This window comes from Xenopus laevis, chromosome 6L, assembly GCF_017654675.1.
Source record: "Xenopus laevis strain J_2021 chromosome 6L, Xenopus_laevis_v10.1, whole genome shotgun sequence".
NCBI lineage: Eukaryota > Metazoa > Chordata > Amphibia > Anura > Pipidae > Xenopus > Xenopus laevis.
The window spans coordinates 26,479,519-26,497,252 of NC_054381.1; the positions used below are offsets into that span (position 1 = coordinate 26,479,519).

Sequence of the window (17,734 nt, forward strand, 5' to 3'; positions counted from 1 at the left end):
GAGTTTTGACAAAAAAAATTGGAAAATTTGAATTAATAAATCTGCCCTTTAATGTATCTTTTTTTTGTGAATTTTTTTTTTATCACATTCCCTATTTTTTTTTTTTATATATATATATAACAGCTATGAAATGAAAAATTTCCAGTGTGCAAATAAACAAGATTTTGGCCTTTTAAACCCAGCATTGTAAACAACGGCGAGGCAGATGGTAATTAAATACTGTTGATTTCAGCTTTTGTGGTCGTAGAGATTCTTCCTGCCTCGGTGGTGTGTGTTTTTCTAATTGCAGGAAGAACATGATATGAATTTTATGTCTGTGGTCTAAGCCTTTGCTAAACTTTCACTTTGTATTCGATATGGAGATTGGGTGTTTGAGCGGGTCCTTTTGATGTTAAATTTGAATGCTAGCGAAGCCTTGACAGCTGTCCACTCCCCATGTGGCGTCCTCCGTAACACTGCTGCAGAGACGCACGCTTTTCCAACGTTTCAGGAATATTGGGCGCACATGTTTCCCAGTGACAAAAGCAGTGTGCTTATGCATTCATTCCCCTCTTACAGCGACACTCGGCTCCGTATTAAAACATTCACACCAAGGGCCATCCTAGTGGTGGTCGGATCACAGGAGCTTTGTTGCAGCTTCAGATACAGTTAACGACTCCTGATGAAGAGCACGTTGGCTGGAGCTCTCTGTCACGTATTGGAGAGGTGCATATGGTTTGAGACAATGCATTAACACGAGTCGGGATCAATCGATTGCACTCGTGTTAATTGGTTTGATACAATCTTTCAGCGTGAGCGTGCCACACCTCGTGGTAATCTCCATGCATGGAATTAGTTCAGCCAACCTCTGCCATAACAGGATCACGCTTTATTATAGAGGAAAATTGGGGCTCTGTGTTTATATTAGCCTTGTGGCCACTCAATAAAGTAGAGACACCCTTATATTACTCACTGGTTTATTGAAAGCTTACACAGTGAAACCTCGATTTTAAGTACCCTGATTTTAAGTTTTCCCAATTTTTTTATTTGTGGTCCCACCAATTTATCATGGGTGTATTTCCCTGATTTTTAAGTAATGTTTTCCTGGATTTTACATCAACATTTTGTTCTGATGTACCCAAAAACTGCTATGAATGTTATTATTTCTGAAATAAAGAGGTTTAAAATACTGACCAGATGTATATTTTGCCATGGTTCTGCCTGTAAATGGTCAATTCCAATTAGTCTGCCCCTTATCCAGTCCTGTACCAATCACTTATTGCTTTAGGTTGTGTATGTGACTGACAGAGAGGCCTTGCTCATGCCTCCATTGTGTAACATTAACACTGCCTCACAGTAAATATTGTATTTCAAAGTAAAACGGGTGTGAGCGAATTTTTGGCGAAGCGAAACAGGTCAAATTCACCAATCCCTACTTTCCAGTTCTTGTATTGTGTCACTTCCATAGGAGGCCATACGCTTGCTTTGCTGACTACTTTTTAGGGCAGAAACACACGTGGAGATTCGGGGAGATTTAGTCACCTCTTCTTCGGACGACTAATCTCCCCAAGCTGCCTTCCCACCGGCTAGAATCGAAATCGCCGATGGGATGGCACTCGGATCACTTAGTTTTCCGAAGTTGACCGAAGTTGCCTGACGAGGAAACTTTGGGCGGCTTCGGAAATTAAGCTCTCCGAGTGCCATCCCACCGGTGATTTAGATTCTAGCCGGCGGCATTAAAGGGGTTGTTCACCTTTAAATTAACTTTTAGTATGATAGAGATGATGTAGAGAGGGATATGCTGAGACAATTTGCAATTGGTTTTCGTTTTCTGTTATTTGTGGTTTTTGAGTTAATTAGCTTTTTATTCAGCAGCAGCTCTTCAGGTTGCAATTTCAGCAATCTGGTTGCTAGGGTCTAAATTACTCTAGCAACCATGCAACTGTTCATTATATTGTCATTCCTTTAAGGAATTTTTTGGTGGTACTGTTTCTTTAAGCAGGCAGAGTTGTTTAAGTGGCTGCCAAGCTGTTCCTCCTTTCACACACCCTTTCCTTCCATCTTTTTCTGGATTTTCTGGAATCTCTAGAAAGCTATAATTAGTATGCTTGCAGACTCGGCATTCCCCAAATCATTTGGCGTCTGAATTACAATCGGTTGACGTTTCCCAGACTTGTCAGACGCTGAAGGTGGTAATCCTAATGTGTCGTTGTGCTGCTGATGAATAGGTAGCCATCTGAATATAAACGCAGCTATGTAAATAGACTTGTTGTTGGGCCTAATGGGCATCTCGCATCACAGCTTTCCAAATTGTACTTTTTTTATTCAAATTTTTTTTTTTAAAAAAATGTAGAAAGTGAATTTTTATGGTTATTGTAATATTTAGGGCCAGAGTTAAATTAGAGGGGGATGCTTGCAATGTTGTAAGCCTGGTGTTCCCATGGGCGGGAGAGGCAGTTCACATTTATATCAGAGGAGTCCAATCTGCTGTTGACGAACTACAAAGCCCAGAATCCCCCAACAACTTTTGGCTGCAGTAGGATTTTGTGTGTTGCAGCAAGAATGTGCATATAATACAGGTATGGGATCCATTATCAGCAAACCCCTTATTCAGAAAGCTCAGAATTACGGAAATGCTGTCTCCCATCATTTTATACAAATAATCCAAATTTTTAAAAATGATTTCCTTTTTTTTTTGTAATAATGATACAGTAGCTTGTTCTTGACCCCAACTAAGATATAATTAATCCTTATTGGAAGCAAAACCAGCCTATTGGGTTTATTTAATGTTTATATGATTTTCTAGTAGACTTAGGGCAGAGACAGCCGAGAAGATTCAGGAGATTCAGGACAATTCGACTCTTCTTCGGGCAACTAATCTCCCCAAACTTGTTCCACGCCGGCTAGAATCGAAATCGACGGCGAGATTGCACTCGGATCGATTCGTTCTCCAAAGTTGCCTCACGAGGAAACCTAGGAAAACAAAGCGCTCCGAGTGCCATCCTGCTGGCGATTTAGATTCTAGCCGGCGGGGAGGCAGTTCACAGGGAGATTAGTCGCCCCAAAGAAGAGGTGATCGGTCGCCAGCCGACTAATCTCCCCGAGTCTCCCTTAAGGTATGAAGGTCCAAATTACAGAAAGATCCGTTATCAGGAAAACCCCAGGTCCTGAGCATTCTGGATAGCTGGTCCCATACCTGTATATTGTTTTGTATGTATATTCGCATGTGAGAGGTAACATACCCATTCTGCTCTGCCTTATAATCAGTACTGATCCTTTTAGACTTTCTTTTCCCCAAATCTGCAAGATATTTCCATAGCAGTAAGATGGGTAAGGGGCATTTGCAGGGGTTTTACATGCTCTCTAATGTAAAAACGAATGGAACAAAAGGATCACGTGTGAATAAAAGTGAGCGACTGATCAAATCCCCCTCGCTATTGGCCCTTATTTACTGACTCTTATATTTATGCTAATGGCTGTGCTGGGGGGGGGCACTGTTGATAGCAGAACGAAGTGAATAACGGTAGTTTGCTTTGCAAATGAATGCAAATGGTACAGGCTCTCGGGAAGCCCTTTAACGGGGACATTGCTTTTCTGACCATGAGTGAAGGTGCCATTTGGACATGGTGAAAAGAGCACGCTTGAACCATTGATTAGGGGAGACAGGGAAAGAAGTGAGGAAGGGCCCCATTCAGCTGGCAGTGAGGCAGGCGGATGTCAGTGGGGTTGGAGCCCAGTGGGAGAATGACAGTTAGGATTAGTGTCAGGAGAAGCTTTGCTGGAGCTGTGGAGATGCTCCCTGGAGTCACTCACCTCTGACTGTTGTTCTATGCTGATGGCTCGCTAATGAAAGTGCTTCATGCATGCCTGTTCATTATCGGAAATGGTGATTAGATGAGGTATTTATCTGGAAAGGTTATGGGGGAGGTGCTGCCTATTTTTAAACATTATCTTAAGTAGAAATGTTCCTTGTGCCTATAATAATCATTAAGCAGAACAAAGTCGGTGCCTACAAGCGAGCAGACACATTAAGCCGACACATCAGAGGGAAACCATCCAGAGAACTGATCAGATACATTTACTTTATTTCTATATCAGTCTTTATAATAAGACAATGTTGTACAGTACGACTATCACATTGTGCCGCGGTTTGTGTTCCCAGGCCCTGGAATGGACAGAAGAGGAGCTGAGGCAGCTGACAAGAAGTATGGTCAAGTTCCCCGGGGGCACCCCCGGTCGATGGGAGAAGATTGCACAGGAATTGGGTCGATCAGTGGCAGATGTGAGTTCACTCAGATTTACATTGTGTGCCTGGCAGAGACAGAGACAAGAGGAAGCCCCACAATAAAACCGGCCCGATATTGTGCCTTTTGTAAGAGAGAACAGTCCTTTCAGGCCCTGCAAGTAACATTAGCAGAGAAAGCCAGAAGCAGATGTGAATCCGTCCCCTGCTCAGCAATTAACAGCTGTAACTGATCGGCTGTACAGGGGATTGCACTGCTCCCAGGTTTGGGCTACTGTAACCCGATCACACAAAAACAATGCTATTTATACCGACTAGCAAACTGTTAACAGGAGCCAGTGGAACAGCATTGAGTGTCTGCACTAACTGCAAAAGTAAAAAAATATATACAATCAAAAGGAATTGTATGTGTGTGTGTTAAAAAAAAAAAAAAAAAATACCTTATTTGCAGGACTTGAAATTGAGAGGGATAAATATATATATACATATATACAAATAGCAAAGAAACCGGACTCCAGATCTTTTAAGGTGAAAAAATGAAATCATATTTATTTCGACCTTTCGGCTTCTAACTCAGGAGTCGAAACTTCGAAATAAATATTATTTGATTTCTTCACCTTAAAACACCGGGAGTGCGGTTTCTTTGCTATTTGGATGTATATTATATAACCTGCACCCAAGCGTTTGACCAGTGCTCCAGGTGGATAGTAAATGTACTGCACTCAACAAGCTCAGTGGGAGTAACCAATTATTATAAACAAAGCAATGCCAACATTTTGTTTTTTGTTTCAAATTAGTAATTATAACTGAGCAGCACTTTGTTTGTTGCTTTGTACACATTTTAACTGCACCCAGGCAAGTTGTGATCTTGTTTGCGCCTTCTCCATCTAATGATTGGCCCCTAAAAAAACAGCCTCCTGTCCTAATGATTGGCCCCTAGAATAGCCGCTCCATTCCTTATTATTGGCCTCTAGAGTAACACCTCCTGTCCTAATGATTGGCCCCTAGAATAGCGGTTCCTTTCCTTATGATTAGCACCTAGAATATCACCTCCTGTCCTAATAACTAGCCCCCAGAATAACACCTCCTGTCCTAATGATTGGCCCCTAGAATAATGGGCTCTTTTTCTTATGATTGGCCCCTTGAGTAACACCTCTTTTCCTAATGATTGACCCCTAGAATAAAATCTCCTGTCCTAATGATTGGCCCCTAGAATAGTGGCTCCTTTCCTTATGATTGGCTCCTAGAATAACACCTCTTGTCCTAATGATTGGCCCCTAGAATAGCAGTTCCTTTCCTTATTATTGGCTCCTAGAATACATGTTTATCCGTTAATGATTGGTCCCTAGAATAGTGGTTTGTGTGCTTAAGGTGCTGCTATTTATCTGTGTAGCACAATGTGATCATGTATAGCCATATTGCTGGGCAAGTCCTGACACTATGTGTGATGTATGTGCAGCAGGAGTGTATTTTGTGTTTTGTCCTTTGTTTTCCATTAGCTCCTATTGTAACTACCTTATACTCCAATCCCCATCACTCATGTCTGCTATATCCATTTTAGTGCCCTGCGCTTGGATGCGATAAATTATTTTGCCCTTCAGCAGGAAAGGGGTTAATTTGATTTGTCTTCTCCCAACAACTTGATTATAAAAGAAGGATCAGATTGAGTTTTCTCTAATCACAGACCTGCTTACCTGGACCCGCGCTCGCTCCCAGCCTCCCCACATCTGTTATTTGACCCATTTTCCGGTAAATCTCTCGCTTCAGGCTTAATGCTCATTCCCGTCCTTTAAGAACAATCAGACCATTTTGTTTGTGCTTTGCCTTTTTTTTCTCTCTGCACCATCGGCCCACTCCCAGGTCCTGCTACCGGCACATGACTGTGGCTTCTACATATTTTGTACCATTGAAAGTGACTTGTTTGGCCTCATTTCCTTTCACTCTTTTCCTGTACATTTATGGGATGCATTATGCATCCCCCGAATCCTTCACAAAAGATTGGTCAAATACGAACTGAATCTGAATCCTAATTTGCATATGGAGTGGGAAGGGGAAAACATTTTTACTTCCTTGTTTTGTGACAAAAGTCACGCAATTTCCCACCACCCCTAATTTGCATATGCAAATGAGGATTCACATTTGATTCGTCCGAATCATGCTGAAAAAGCCCGAACTAATTTTTTTAGTTGTAACATTGGTGTGTAGGTGCCATCTCAGGTAATTTTGCCTGGTCATGTGCTTTCAGAAAGAGCCAGCACTTTAGGATGGAACTGCTTTCTGGCAGGCTGTTGTTTCTCCTACTCACTGTAACTGAATGTGTCTCAGTGGGACCTGGATTTTACTATTGAGTGCTGTTCTTAGATCTACCAGGCAGCTGTTATCTCGTGTTAGGAAGCTGCTATCTGGTTACCTTGTTCTGTTGTTAGGCTGCTGGGGAGGAAAGGGAGGGGGTGATATCACTCCAACTTGCAGTACAGCAGTAAAGAGTGATTGAAGTTTATCAGAGCACAAGTCACATGACTGGGGGCAGCTGAGAAACTGACAATATGTCTAGCCCCATGTCAGATTTCAAAATTAAATATAATAAATTCTGTTTGCTCTTTTGAGAAACTAATTTCAGTGCAGAATTCTACTGAAGCAGCACTATTAACTGATGCGGTCTGAAAAAAACAAAATTTTTTCCCATGACAGTATCCCGTTAATGTGTACATGATTTTCTAGTAGGATTAAGGTATGAAGATCTCAATTACAAACAGGCCTGTTATCCAGAAATCCCCAGGTCTCAGGCATTCTGGCTAACAGGTCCCATACCTTACCATATTTTACATTAGGGATGTCAAACCTGATTCCATCCACACCTGCATCTCACAACTGTCACAGGACTGTGGGAGTTTTAGTTCAGCAATTGCTGTACATTTGCCGTGTGGAATGCATTACATTGAAACCAGTGCAGTCTGCAGCAGACATCTAAATACATGCAGAGAGTGGATTGAGCCTGTGTCCACGACGATTGTAAGAGAGTGAGGTTCAGCTAGTAATGCAGTGAGTTCTGATCATACATTGTACAGTAATATGTGAATTAGTGATGTGCGGGCCGACCCGATACCCGCGGAACCTGCACTCCTCACGGGCGGGTGCGGGTTGAGCTCTTCTCCTGCTCTCCCCTCCCACCACCTTCAAATGCCGGCATCCGACTTCCTGGTTCCGGTTTTATAGTCTCGGGTCGGTGTGGGTCTATAAAAGGACCCCGGAAGCGCGGGCGCGGACCTGCACATCGCTAATGCGAATCTAAAGATGAGTTCACTGTAAGGTGGGGCCGAGTGCCTCTCCATAAACTCGCAGCAGCCGGGTGTTTAGGGGTTAATAGAATGTGGACCAATCATATGTGATATCCCAGTAGCCTCTCACGCGCACTTCTCAGAGGGCCCGATGTTCATAATGTTCATTTATAGCTTTCACCAGATGATTTCTGTAACCACAAAGGCCACTTAAATTGTAAAAATAACAGGAAACACAGGCAAGTGTCTGGCATGCAAAGCAGCAATAATGTGATTATTAGCAGCAGGCTCTTTAAATGACAGGCAGCAAACTGTCACATTTGCTACATGTGAGCAGTATCAGTGCATGGGACGACTCACTCGCCTGCTCTCTCCCCGCTCGCTAATCTCCCACATTCACCTGACACAGCTCCTCATACGGGATTTGCCGGCTGCCTGGAAAAAGGCTCAGGTAGGGAAGCAAAACAAGAGGCAGGTGGAGAGATTTAAGGTGACTTTCTTAATTACCATGGTTTCCAGCCATGTGACTCCGAGACAGGTAATTTATTATACCTGATCAGCCTTCTCTAGACTGGGCTCTGTCCTAACGCTTTAGTAACAATACTAACCCCCAGCTCCAGGCACTGGCTTTTGGGGGAAACTCGGAATTGTAGTTTAGTGGGAGCTGTAGACCTACGGATAAGAGACTTATAATGATTTATTTGCCTAATCATAAAAAATATCATTATAAGCACCTTTCCAATATACATTCGTTAAAGGGGTGGTTCATCTTTGTTTTTTAGATGGGGTCAGTGACCCCCCATTTGAAAACTGGAAAAACTCAGAAGGCAAATTATTCAGAAACTATACAATAGAAAAAATAAAGGCCAATTTAAAAGTTGCTTAGATTTAGCCATTCTATAACATACTAAAAGATAACTTAGAGGTGAACCATCCCTTTAGGGCAGAGACACGCTCAGATTCGGGGAGATTAGTCGCCGGTGATAAATCTCCTCTTCTTCGGGGCGACTAATCTCCCCAAACTGCCTCCCACCGGCTAGAATCTAAATCATCAGCGGGATGGCACACGGAGCGCTTCATTTTCCCAAGTTTCTTTGTGAGGCAACTTCGGGCGACTTCAGAAAACGAAGTGCACCGATTGCCATTTCGCCGGCGATTTACATTCTAGCCAGCGGGAGGCGGTTCAGGGAGATTAGTCGTCCCGAAGAAGAGGCGATTTATCGCCGGGCAACTAAATCTCCCTAAAAAATAATTAAAGCTGTTAATTGTATTAATTGAATGTTGCTTAAAGTTCCATTTTTTCAAGTACAAAAGGCTGTTTTTGGTAGAGTTCCCCTTTAAATGTGTATTTAATAGAAATTAATAGCAGATATTTCTTTAGATTCTTTATTTTTTCCTTTGTTTTGCTTGAAGCCCCGGTGCAGTTACATGGTTATTGATAGTAGGAGGCCAAGCCCATTTATTTGCCTTTCTCTGCTGTAATGTTCATATTGATCCCGGCCAGAGGGAAAGCTGCCCGTGTCATTGGCAATTCAGCTTCAGTAATAGGGAGAAATACAGAATTCCAGCCAATCACCAGCCCCCACATTGTCTGCTCTTTCATTTACTTCCTACAGTACAAACAATTGGATTACTGGACATTTCAATCTCTTTATAATGAACAATAATAAGGATTGCTGTAAATATGGCATTGGCTATGTGTATGGCAAAGCCTGAGTCATCCTTTCCCTACATACTGTACATCCTCACTTTATGGCAGTGTCCCCCTAACAGCCTTTCCCTACATACTGTACATCCTCACTATATGGCAATGTTCCCCTAACAGCCTAGTCATCCTTTCCCTACATGCTGTACATCCTCACTTTATGGCAATGTCCCCCCTAACAGCCTAGTCATCCTTTCCCTGCATACTGTACATCCTCACTTTATGGCAATGCCCCCCTAACAGCCTAGTCATCCTTTCCCTACATACTGTACATCCTCACTTTATGGCAGTGTCCCCCTAACAGCCTTTCCCTACATACTGTACATCCTCACTTTATGGCAATGTTCCCCTAACAGCCTAGTCATCCTTTCCCTACATGCTGTACATCCTCACTTTATGGCAATGTCCCCCCTAACAGCCTAGTCATCCTTTCCCTACATACTGTACATCCTCACTTTATGGCAGTGTCCCCCTAACAGCCTTTCCCTACATGCTGTACATCCTCACTTTATGGCAATGTCCCCCCTAACAGCCTAGTCATCCTTTCCCTGCATACTGTACATCCTCACTTTATGGCAATGCCCCCCTAACAGCCTAGTCATCCTTTCCCTACATACTGTACATCCTCACTTTATGGCAGTGTCCCCCTAACAGCCTTTCCCTACATACTGTACATCCTCACTTTATGGCAATGTTCCCCTAACAGCCTAGTCATCCTTTCCCTACATGCTGTACATCCTCACTTTATGGCAATGTCCCCCCTAACAGCCTAGTCATCCTTTCCCTGCATACTGTACATCCTCACTTTATGGCAATGTCCCCCTAACAGCCTAGTCATCCTTTCCCTACATACTGTACATCCTCACTTTATGGCAATGTCCCCCTAACAGCCTTTCCCTACATACTGTACATCCTCACTTTATGGCAATGTCCCCCTAACAGCCTTTCCATACATACTGTGCATCCTCACTTTATGGCAATGCCCCTCTAACAGCCTTTACCTACATACTGTACATCGGTGATCCCCAACCAGTAGCTCGTGAGCAACATGTTGCTCTCCAACCCTTTGGATGTTGCTCCCAGTGGTTTCAAAGCAGGAGCTTATTTTTGAATTCCAGACTTGGAGGCAAATTTTAGTTGTATAAAAACCAGATGTACTGCCAAACAGAGCCTCAATGTAGGTTGACAATCCACATAGGGGCTACTAAATGGCCAATCACAGCACTTATGTGGCACCCCAAGAACATTTTTCATGCTAGTGTTGCTCCCCAACTCCTTTTACTTCTGAATGTTGCTCACGGGTTCAAAAGGTTGGGGATCCCTGCTGTACATCCTCACTTTATGGCAATGTCCCCCTAACAGCCTTTCCCTACATACTGTACATCCTCACTTTATGGCAATGTCCCCCTAATAGCCTTTCCCTACATACTGTACATCCTCACTTTATGGCAATGTCCCCCTAACAGCCTTTCCCTACATACTGTACATCCTCACTTTATGGCAATGTCCCCCTAACAGCCTTTCCCTACATACTGTACATCCTCACTTTATGGCAATGTCCCCCTAACAGCCTTTCCCTACATACTGTACATCCTCACTTTATGGCAATGTCCCCCTAACAGCCTTTCCCTACATACTGTGCATCCTCACTTTATGGCAATGCCCCTCTAACAGCCTTTCCCTACATACTGTACAGCCTCACTTTATGGCAATGTCCCCCTAACAGCCTTTCCCTACATACTGTACATCCTCACTTTATGGCAATGTCCCCTTAACAGCCTTTCCCTACATACTGTACATCCTCACTTTATGGCAATGTCACCCTAACAGCCTTTCCCTACATACTGTACATCCTCACTTTATGGCAATGTCCCCCTAACAGCCTTTGCCTACATACTGTACATCCTCACTTTATGGCAATGTCCCCCTAACAGCCTTTCCCTACATACTGTACATCCTCACTTTATGGCAATGTCCCCCTAACAGCCTAGTCACCCTTTCCCTACATATTGTAGATTCTCACTTTATGGCAATGGTCCCCTAACAGCCTGGTAATGACATAAGTAATAATAATTTACTTGCCTCAAATCTGCCCAATGACAGGGAATATCCTGCTCTTGTCTCTGCTGCAGGAGAATAAGGAATAGACTGTAGTCTAATATGCATTTCTGTTGACTTGTGGTTTATCATGTGGAATAGGACAATTTATTTAGAGTAAACTCAAATGTGATGTAGACAGTGGTATTCTAAATAAATTTGCAATTGGTCTGTAGTTTTTATTCTCCACACCTTTAAAGATTTAACTTTTTTTTTAGCAGTTGTCCTATTTGGAATTTGAACACTGCTCTAGTTGCTAGGTTCCACTTTTCTTAGCAACTAGGGTGCTGGTTTAAATGCAGGACCAACAGTTGAATGGCAGAGGATCTGTATATAAAGAGGTGTGATGCTAATAAGAACAATCCAGCCTCACAATTAACTTCTTTACTGGGGAGGACAGTGACACCGGCAATCTAATAGCATTTCAGTTTCAGGCAGGAAAAATGTATAAATGCAAATAATTATAAAACCACACAATTTATAAATAAAAAAACATTGCTAATTTTCTTGGAGCATCACTTTGTGTATCACATGTTTAATAATATTCCTATCCTGTACCCATTCACTTTCCATTGCTGGTGTTACTGAGCCCAAACACAGACTTCACTCCTCTACTCCACTGTCCTTTCTTATTTGCAGCTCAATATCCAGGAGCACTTTGGTACTGGCTCACTGTATATCACTAACTTACACTAACTTACTCTAAATGGCTTATAATGTTCCACAATCACTATACAGCGTTTCTTTCCTTCTATTGTGTACACATGGGCTTCTGTATCAGACTTCCTGTTTTCAGCTTAAACCTCCAGGGCACGGACTTGAGCATGCTCAGTTTGATCCTCCCTCTCTCTTTCTCCCCCTCTCTTTTCCCCGCTCCCTGCTGTAATCTGAGCCCAGAGCTATGAGTGAGCAGGGAGAGACATTTAGACAGGAAGTGATATCACAACAAGCTAATATGGCAGTTGCTATCCTAAACAACAGAGAGAGTTTCTAGAGCTGTATACTCGGGTATGGTAAAGCATTCAGCAGAATAAATATAGTCTTATATCTTGTACTATTGTGGCTAATTAATTGGCAATAAACTGCCTTAATGAATTTCCTTCTCCTTTTCACTAAGGGGTTATTTATCAAAGTCCGAATTTATCTCGATATTTTCTACTACAAACTCCAATCAAACTCTGGTTTTTAATGCTTATTTATTATGAAATTGTCCCGAAAATTTACTTTTCAGATTCTCACGATTTTTACGAATTTTTTCATCTGATTTTCACGATTTTTTCGTAATTTTTTACCTGAAAACTCGGGGTATTGCACGAAACCCATCGCTAATCAAAAAATCATTGGGAATTCTCCCATTGACTTATATGCAACCTCGACAGGTCTGAGACGCCGGTTTTTCAGATTCAGACTTTTCCATCCTCGGAGTTTTAATAAATTCTGAAAAATTCTAGATTTTTTTAAAAGTCCGATTTTATAAAATAAAATCTCAAATGTTTCGTGGTTTTTGCATTTAGTAAATAACCCCCTTAGTGTTCCAGACATTATGGGCATGGTCTCCTTCAGAGATATTTGTGTAGTGGGTCATTTATACAATTCTGGGACATTTCCAGGGACACTCGTTCCATTGGCCAGACATCCGATATAGAGTTGATGTGCAGTTATGATTGCTAAAAGAATTGCTCCAGTTTCTCCAAATTTCTTCTCTATGGTACTGTAACAAAGTCCACTGCAGTTCCAGGCCTCCTATCCCCCCTGAACTCTTTGTATAAGATCACTCTATGTTATCTCTCACCCAGTCCTTACACTGTAATCCCCTAGGTATTCCCTTATATTATAACTCATTAGGCCTTGCATGGAATTGCTGCCCACGATGAAACATGCCCACTATAATAAAGCACCAATCAGGCTACAGTAAGGAGGGGGAGTATACAAGTACCTGTTATCCAGAATTCTTGGGACCTGGGGTATACTGAATAAGGGATCTTTCTGTAATTTGGATCTTCATACTTTAAATCTACTAAAATATCATATAAACATGAACCCCATAGGCTGCTTTTGCTTCCAGTAAGGATTAATTATATCTTAGTTTGGATCCAGTACAAGCTACTGTTATATTATTACAGAGAAAAGGAAATCATTTTAAAAAATCTGCGTTATTTGATTAAAATTGAGTCTATAGTAGGTGGCTTTCCTGTAATTCGTAGCTTACTGGATAACAGGTTTCCGGATAATAAATCCTACCAAAATCCAAATGAACCCTTTACCCTTTTTTCTTTGCAGGTCACAACAAAAGCAAAACAAGTAAAGGATGGCGTGTCGTGTTCTGCAGGTGTGTGTCACAAGCTCCTATATATCTACCTGTGAGAGAGACCACCGCGTGTCCAGTCACATTGTATAGTAATACTGCAGTATTCTGATTTATAATGTGTAAATGACAATATATATAAATATATGTATAGTGAGCAAGTTGCTGCGTTGTGATGTCATTTCCCCTGGATTTAAAGGGGAACTATCGCAAAAATGTAAATTTAATATAAGCGTCATATTTCTAAATATAGTCAATTAAAAATTCTCAATAATCAAGTTTATCTTCACTATTCCTCTCTCAGCATCTGTTGGATGTCAGATATTCATTGATAGTTAGATCCAATATATCTTATAGGGGGGCTCCTTTTGCCTAGAAGATGTATTAGAGCTCACTCTATTAAAATCATTACAATCATCTACATGCAGGATTTGTACAAAACGCAGTTATTTTGTTAGATTTTGTTTCTACCGGAATCATTTATTTGAATGAGCCCTAATTCATCTGCTAGGAAAGGGAGCCCCCCTATAAAATATATTGGATCTAACTGTCAATGACTAGCTGACACCCAACTGCCGCATAAAGAAAGAATGAGGGATGCTAAGAGAGGAATAGTAAAGATAAACTTGATTATTTCAGAAACAATGCAGAATATTTAATTGATTGTATGTACAAAGTTTCGTTATGATGAAGCTTAAATTAAATTTTAATTTTCACGATAGTTTCCCTTTAAGCTCCCAGTTATCTGTACTAGCTCTATGGAACATGCACTCAGCTCCTGTCTTTGTTTCCTTTAGGTGCCGTTAGATTGTCTGATTTAAAGTGCTCTGTGAAGGCAAATGTGAATCTGTCTGACAGTTTAATCACACACAGAGAAGAAGAGGAAGTGGAGGAGGAGGAGCAGGATCTCCCTGCAAGTCACAGTGAGGGCCACACAACAGGCGTCAGGGCCCGTAAAAGGAAGGGTGCAAGGGTTTCAGCAGAAGCCGCTCCTTTATCCAGAGGTGAAGTGGAGGAGAAGGTGAGAGGCAGGCGCCAAAGAGACTTTGATACAGAGCAGGAGGCTGAAGATCTTGCAGACAGTGACAATGACATGAGAAAAAAGGAGCAAAGTCGGAGTTTGGAGGAATTATGGAGTCAGAACCAGCAGAAGCTGTTAGAGTTAGCACTGCAACAGTACCCCAGAGGCACCGCCGAGCGCTGGGATAAAATTGCCAAATGTGTCCCCGGGAAAAGCAAAGTGAGTGACACATCTAATGGCAAAGTGTAAACGAGAGGAGGGGCTTAGGACTGACACACAACTGCACGGACATAAGGACATCTTATTTACTGACATACACAATCTTCTCTGCAGGAATAGTGATATATCCAACACTGGGCAGATATTATACAGCAAACCCTTTATTCCTTCATTCCCTGCAACTGGCTATGCAGCTACGTTTTTGTTTGTGCAGTTTAACATCTTATAAGATACAGAAAGGAGGAGAGAGACGTCATGAGCAAAAAACATGGCAAGAAACCAGTAGGATATACAGATACATCTCCCACAAACCAGACATGGGCACATACAGGGGTCACACACACATCAATATTATATACAGACACTGGGGTTGGGTGTGAGTTGAATGTGAGTTGAATGTGAGTTGAATGTGAGTTGGGTGTGAGTTGGGTGTGAGTTTAATGTGAGTTGAGTGTGAGTTGAATGTGAGTTGAATGTGAGTTGAATGTGAGTTGAATGTGAGTTGAATGTGAGTTGGGTGTGAGTTGGGTGTGAGTTGGGTGTGAGTTGGGTGTGAGTTGAATGTGAGTTGGGTGTGAGTTGGGTGTGAGTTGAATGTGAGCTGGGTGCTCCTGCTGAATCAACATTACAGTTACTGTCCTCAAATTATACTGCATTTCTTTGGTTGTTTTTGACAAGTAGGAATTAGATACAGGTATGGGACCTGTTATCCAGAATGCTTGGAATCTGGGGATTGTTCTATAATTTGGATCTTCATACCTTAAATAAGCAAAGAAATCAATGAATCAAATAGGGTTGTTTTACCTCCAATAGGGATTAAAGGGGAGGTTCACCTTTAAGTTACTTTTAGTATGTTATGGAATGGTAAATTCTAAGCAACTTTTCAATTTGTCTTTATTTTTTATTTTGTTATAGTTTTTTTAATTATTTGACTTTTTCTGACTCTTTACAGCTTTCAAACGGGGGGGGGGGGTCACTGACCCCATCTAAAACAAATGCTCTGTAAGGCTACACATTATTACTACTACTTTTTATTACTCATCTTTCTATTCCGGCCTCTCCTATTCATATTCCAGTCTCTTATTCAAATCAATGCATGGTTGCTAGGGTAATTTGGACCCTAGCAACCAGATGAAATTGCAAACTGGAGAGCTGCTGAATAAAAAGCTAAATAACTTGAAACCCACAAATAGTAAAAAGTGAAAATCAACTGCAAATTGCCTGAGAATATCCCTCTCTACATCATACTAAACATTCGTTTAAAGATGAACAATCCCTTCAATTATATCTCATTTGGGATCAAGTACAATTTACTGTTTTATTATTACAGAGAAAAAGGAAATCATTTTTAAAAAATGTGGATTATTTGATTACAATGGAGTCTATGAGAGACGGTCTTCCCGTAATTTGGATAACGGATCTCATACCTGTACTGTAAAGCTCCAGTTGACCCTAACAACCAGGCAATAGTGTGAATAAGAGACTGAAAGGTGAATAAGAGGAGACAAATAGAAAGATAAGAATAACAAGTAAATAAATAAAAAAACAGTCACAATAAACAATAAAGTTGGAGCTTCACAGAGAAAAAGTTTTTTGGCTGCCGGGGTCAGTGACCCCCCATTTGAAAGCTGGTAAGAGGCAGACAAGGGAGACTAAAAATTCTAAAACTAAAACCTGCTCAGAATAAATCATTCTGTTATAGTAAAAGTTCAATTAAAGATGAAGCCCTATCCCTTGTATAACAGACTGTATTTCTATTGGCTAAATGAGTGTAACTGTCTCGCTGCAGGAGGAGTGTATATGTCGCTACAAGCTGCTCGTGGAATTGGTGCAGAAGAAAAAACTGGCCAAAAGCTGATGGTGACGAGTTCTACGTGAGCAGCGATACCTCAGTGTTCAACATGTCATGTGCCTTATAACTAACTGCTCAATGTTCTCATCAGAAATATTTCATGTGTTTGAGAAATAAACATATTTTTATACCACAACTGTCTCACTGATTAGTTCCTTCTCTGTCTCTCCCTTCTGTCTGTCCTTTTCTTCTATAAGTCTGCTTCACTTTCATCTGTCTGTTCATTCCTTCTGTCAGTCCATTTCTTTCTTCCTTTCAGTCAGTCCCATCCTATTGTCTGTCCTTTCCTTCTGTCACAGAGCTCAGGCCTTGCTGAGTATTTTCCTTATTGTAGGAAAACAAAGTAACAACAACAGCACTTAGGGGCAGAAAGGGATTCTTCACTTTAAATGTTGTAGAGAGTGATATTCTGAGACAATTTGCAATTGGTTTTCATTTTTTATTATTTGTGGTTTTTCAGTTATTTAGCTTTTTATTCAGTAGCTCTCCAGTTTGCAAGTTCAGCAATCTGGTTGCTAGGGTCCAAATTAACCTAGCAACCATGCATTGATTTCTTCTGGTCCTGGAGAAAAAACCTTTCAAGCAACCTTGGCCATTTCTACCCATAGGAAACAATGGACTTCAACTGCTGGAGAAAGAAGGCCTATCACCTGTACTCATAGTAACATAAACAAACATTTACTATTATCCTATATTCTGTGCAACTTTTCCCAAATACTACGGGATTATTTGATCTACTGCATTTTTTTGGTCAGGGGGGAGGAATAAATCCCCTTTGAGGAGACATTTGTGTAGAAAATATGCAACATACTCATAGTAATGTAAGTAAGGCAGCGCTTCTTGGTATTGGGACTTCTTCTGCACTCTCCTCTCTTCAGCACTCTCCTCTCTTCTGCACTTTCCTCTTTTCGGCACTCTCCTCTCTTCTGCACTCTCCTCTCTTCTGCACTCTCCTCTCTTCTGCACTCTCCTCTCTTCGGCACTCTCCTCTCTTCGGCACTCTCCTCTCTTCTGCACTCTCCTCTCTTCTGCACT

At 41.5% G+C, this 17,734-nt stretch overlaps 1 protein-coding gene across 1 annotated transcript in view; it reads left to right on the forward strand.

Annotated features, from left to right (window-relative positions):
* dnajc1.L (DnaJ heat shock protein family (Hsp40) member C1 L homeolog) overlaps positions 1–16,832 on the forward strand; it is a 99,000-nt gene extending 82,168 nt beyond the window's left edge. The window contains exons 9-12 of the mRNA XM_018267280.2: positions 4,142–4,261; positions 13,583–13,631; positions 14,405–14,847; positions 16,637–16,832. Coding sequence (XP_018122769.1) covers positions 4,142–4,261; positions 13,583–13,631; positions 14,405–14,847; positions 16,637–16,705 — 681 coding nt within the window. The 3' untranslated portion in view covers positions 16,706–16,832. The remainder of the gene's footprint in view (positions 1–4,141; positions 4,262–13,582; positions 13,632–14,404; positions 14,848–16,636) is intronic.
* The last annotated feature ends 902 nt before the right edge of the window (positions 16,833–17,734 follow it).